Source organism: Strongylocentrotus purpuratus, unplaced genomic scaffold, assembly GCF_000002235.5.
Source record: "Strongylocentrotus purpuratus isolate Spur 01 unplaced genomic scaffold, Spur_5.0 spur5_scaffold_2, whole genome shotgun sequence".
NCBI classification, from domain to species: Eukaryota; Metazoa; Echinodermata; class Echinoidea; order Camarodonta; family Strongylocentrotidae; genus Strongylocentrotus; species Strongylocentrotus purpuratus.
In genome coordinates, this window is record NW_022145605.1 from 3,125,071 (window position 1) to 3,129,304 (window position 4,234).

The 4,234-nt window shown below is 38.7% G+C and overlaps 1 protein-coding gene across 1 annotated transcript; it reads right to left on the reverse strand.

The window, feature by feature from the left end:
* Positions 1 to 252: 252 nt before the first annotated feature.
* LOC105439936 lies at positions 253 to 1,931 on the reverse strand. Its single transcript, XM_030991030.1, has 4 exons — positions 1,845 to 1,931; positions 1,338 to 1,454; positions 698 to 802; positions 253 to 419 (listed from the first exon to the last, which is right to left on the reverse strand). The coding sequence occupies exons 1-4, from the start codon at positions 1,920 to 1,922 to the stop codon at positions 294 to 296; spliced, it is 426 nt and encodes a 141-aa protein (XP_030846890.1). The 5' UTR covers positions 1,923 to 1,931; the 3' UTR covers positions 253 to 293.
* Between the last annotated feature and the right edge of the window lie 2,303 nt (positions 1,932 to 4,234).

Consider the following 4,234-nt stretch of genomic DNA (forward strand, 5'->3'; position numbering starts at 1 on the left):
TGACAGTTAGCCAGGCACAGATCCACGCCCCCCCCCCCCCCCCTTCCCCCCCCCCCAAAAAAAGAGGGTAATCACCAATTTACCTTTTTTCTTTGATGGGGGTTTCGAGTGAAAAAAAAGTTTCCCGACTGAGCAAAAGTAAATGTATGGGGGCAAAAAAGATTTTAGTGATGACTCACCCCCCCCCCCCCCCCCTCCACTGAGCGAAATATCGGTCAGCGTGATTTTCACATTTCAGCCCCCTCCCCCTATTGGAAAATCCTGGATCCGCCCCTTTGGTTAGCTGCAGCACATCACTCCTCTGGCATGCAGGGTGCAAAGATAGAGAGAGATCGACGAGGTCTGACGCTTACTGCGCATGTACAGGTTGTACAATGCACTTCTCTCCGATCCAAGCCTTCATCAGATCGCAGTGATCCCTAAAACAAAAAGTGAAAAGAAACAAAAATGAGGTAAATAAAATAAAAATTCATACGAGTCATTTCGTTTTAATATTTTCCTCTTTTGATAAATTGAATCGCTATCAATTGTTGTGTTGATAGATAGGATAGGCTAATCTTATCCTGAAGCCTTTGGGCCTCAAAGACTAGCTTTAAACATCCCTGAACAAAATATCAACAACCAACCAACACCATCAGCTTTTTCACATGAACGATTCTCGCAAACTTCTAAATGTTAAAAATGAAGCACTGCTTACAATTTCTGTCATTTCCTCATCAGGTCTGTCCGACCCCACATCGCTGTTTCCATCATGATGATCCGTAGTCTGCACACCCATTGGCAGCTCTGATGTATCTACTTCCTTCAGTATTGATAGAGAAAATGATTAAATGTTGGTAGGTCCATGATATAACCCAGACCTTCATTTAGTTATTAACTGACACCTACGGTAAGACAGACAACCTTTTTGTCAAAGAGTTAGATGGTCTGAAATAACGTCGAGGGGTCAACGCTTATGGGTAAAATTGTATAACTCAATCTGCGGCTATTTCGGGACAGGTTCAACACTAAAACATACGACGTGCACATTATCATCGAGATCGATGCATCATTATCATTAGATCATTACATTATGTCTCCACTAATCGAATGACTAAAACAATTAGCAGAAGCAACAATCCTTTCAGATCATTGGATGCAAATAAATGTATAATACTTGTCTGCCTCGGTATAAATTTCACAAAATAATGATTATTAATTTAATAACAATTCATGACTATATAATTAGCTGACTCCTAGAATGATTATGCTCCTTTACTTTTAATCTAGTATTATTGCATAAAGTTATTTTCGAGTGTTTACATTCATTCGAGAAACCTATTCTCCAGTCATCTTACCTTAACATCCACCACGATCTTTGTCTGTCTCCCTTGGTGATCTGTAACCAACACCGAGGATTGTATTGGTGGATTGAACGTGAACTCTATGTGAAAACTTGGACCACTCACTGATAGCTGCCAAACATAACAGAATTACGAACAAAATTAGATAGCTTCTTCCCCCCTCCATAATATGAAAACCTTTCAATGGCAATAAGATACCCCCCCCCCCAATTGTTTACAAGAAAGTAGGGAGGTTTTCAAAGTATATTTTTCCAAAACGATTCCCTCCAAGTGCTGGCGAACCCACCCCCATAACTCAACGGGAGTGCTGAGAGGATTCCCAAATATTCCCGAATAAAAAAATTGCTTCTCCCCCCCCCCCCCACCTAATTCCAACCCTCGGAGGCTTGCCCACAGTGAGTCTCGAAGGACTAAAGGCTAATGATAATGCTGGAAGCTGGTAGGATTATTTCACCTTCCCGCTCTCCAATCCTTCGCATTTTGACAGCCCTCATTTCTTACCTTGTATCTCCCTTGATTGTCGCTTCTGTCACTGTGACGGGATGAATTGTCTCTCCCTTGATGTTGGTAGGTTGCCATTGTAACTATGGCTGCAATATAGAACATAATTGTTTAATCAATTATTATGTGGGAGCAGATTTCATCAATAAGAAAAAATAATAACTAGAGGCGATTTATAAAAAAAAATGTATATTTTTTAACCAATTTAAAATTCAGAACTTAGGCTGAAGCGGCGGAGCGTTATAAAAAGAGAGAAGGAGCACTAACCGAATGTTCTAAAGCACCTGTCAAGAGTGAATACAAACAAATTTAATGCTTTCTTCACAATCAGTGCAATTACCTGGTTTGGTAATCTTACACTTCCTGTGTAGTTAAATACCTGAAGAGGTTCATCTGGTGGTGATGTAACTTGAAATTTTTTTTTTTTTTTTCATAATTTGTGGAAAACTTCCTTTTTTTAATAAGCTTTCAAGTTGCTGTGCTTTCAAGTCGCTGTTGGTGATGTAGTTCGACGAGGTATTAGAATGGGATCGTACGTTGAAAAAAGAGAGGAATATTATCCTTTATTATTATTTTAATCTCTGTTTAGTATGTGAGTACATGTATGACTTTGTCACTTTCTGAAAGTTTCGTTCTATCATATCATCCTGATGCATAAGTAACAGCGCCAGCTACGACAGAGTTTTGAAGAAGCTAGCAGCACAGCAACTGAAAGCTTATCATAAAAATGAAAGTTTTTACTGATTATGAAGAAGGAAAAAAAATTCAAGTTACATCACCACCAGATAAATTTCTTGAGTTATTTAGATACAAAACTTCAGAAAACATCTGTCATCACATCTCTCCATTTTGATTTGACACGCTTCGGTAGTTTAGATAGGCAAATTTCATGAAAAGTATATATTTTCTGGAAGGGGCACTTGATAGCGTTGACAAGGAAAAAGAGTATGCTTTGAAAAGGTGCACTCTTGATGCTTGTGGGGGCTTTTGGACTTTCCTACCCTAGACCCCATTGGTTTACAATGTGATGAATAAAACAGAGGAGCATGTTACTTTTGAAAGCTGCTCCAATACCTAAGAGATATTATTTTTAGGACTTTAATAGGGTTCGATAATAATCATGTAGGCCTAATTTGGACAGTAAGTTTGTAAAAACCACAGAGCACTGTGTCCCCTCGCCAAATGCTCCAGGGGTGCCCCCTCTCGCGTAGTCCTATTTGTGATGGAAATGTTTTATCTCAACATTTTCAACCCAAAATACGTCATAAACGTGAGTGATTAAGGGATGATAATTCTCTTAATGCAGATGAGTAGACATCGTCATTTTTGATAGTCATATTAGGGATCGATTCTTTGGATTTTACATCTCTCCCAAGTAGTGATTAAATACCCGTTATGAGAGTGCATAATTTTCAGCGGATTTTCACTCAAAATGGAGTTATCCCAATCTGACTCCCCAAAAGAGAATTTTAAGGATTATAACCCAATTTGAAATGTCCAAGATTCCAATGGCTTGTGATGATATTATCGTCAACATAATATTTCCTTTTTATATTTCCGTTGACACTTGAACTGTATTGTCACATTTCCTTTGTCTCTTTTTGCTTTGTGTTAACTCAGAAGACCAAAGTCCAATTTCACGAGAATACAAGCTACAGCGCCACGTATATTACATTATTATGGCAAGGTTACGATGCGTTGCGACTAGTTGATTTTCATAAAGCTACATATAACTTTCTTCATTCCTTATCCAACATAAACTGCAGACATTTTATTGGAATACACAACTGAAAGGTAGTGCATTTTTGTTTATATCTTGAGTGTTATACATGTAGAATAATTTTTCAATTCAGAATCAGTTCTGCGTCACAGCTATGTGCAGTAGATAATTTGCTATTTCATGATCATGGAGATAGTATCAGTGGCTTTCTGTATTGCACGTACAATACTGTAACGAAATTATGAGACTGGGAGTTGTCTTACTTTGTCTTGGAGCGTAGAGTAATAGGCCACGGGTAATTATCCGCCTGTAAGTGTTCACGATGACCCCCCCCCCCAAACAAACAAAAATCAATTCACTCTATCAACAAAAGTAAATTCATGGACAAATTGGAGCTCTAAAATATACGGTGAGCTACCCACCCCCCCCCCCCCCCCCTGCGCTTGTAGGTTTATGCATATGACCGCAACAAAGCTGTTGGTTCACAAATGATTTACTATTCACTTGTCTTCTTCTTCGTCTTCATCTGTGGTCCAGAATTAACGAACTATCTGGAGGAATATAGTCAAAATAAGAATTTAGCAAGGTAACAGACTGTGAAGATTTTTTATGCTGAATCTTCCCAAATGCCTTTCTTTTTTTACACTGCAGTACATTGAGGTGCAATAAG

Coding starts and splice junctions, on each gene's coding strand:
- LOC105439936 (XM_030991030.1), bottom strand. CDS start 1,922: ATGGCAACCTACCAACATCAAGGGAGAGACAATTCATCCCGTCACAGT. Junction 803..1,337: donor AGATCGTGGTGGATGTTAAG/GTAAGATGACTG, acceptor TCAATACTGAAG/GAAGTAGATACATCAGAGCT. Junction 420..697: donor ATGAGGAAATGACAGAAATT/GTAAGCAGTGCT, acceptor TTTTTGTTTTAG/GGATCACTGCGATCTGATGA.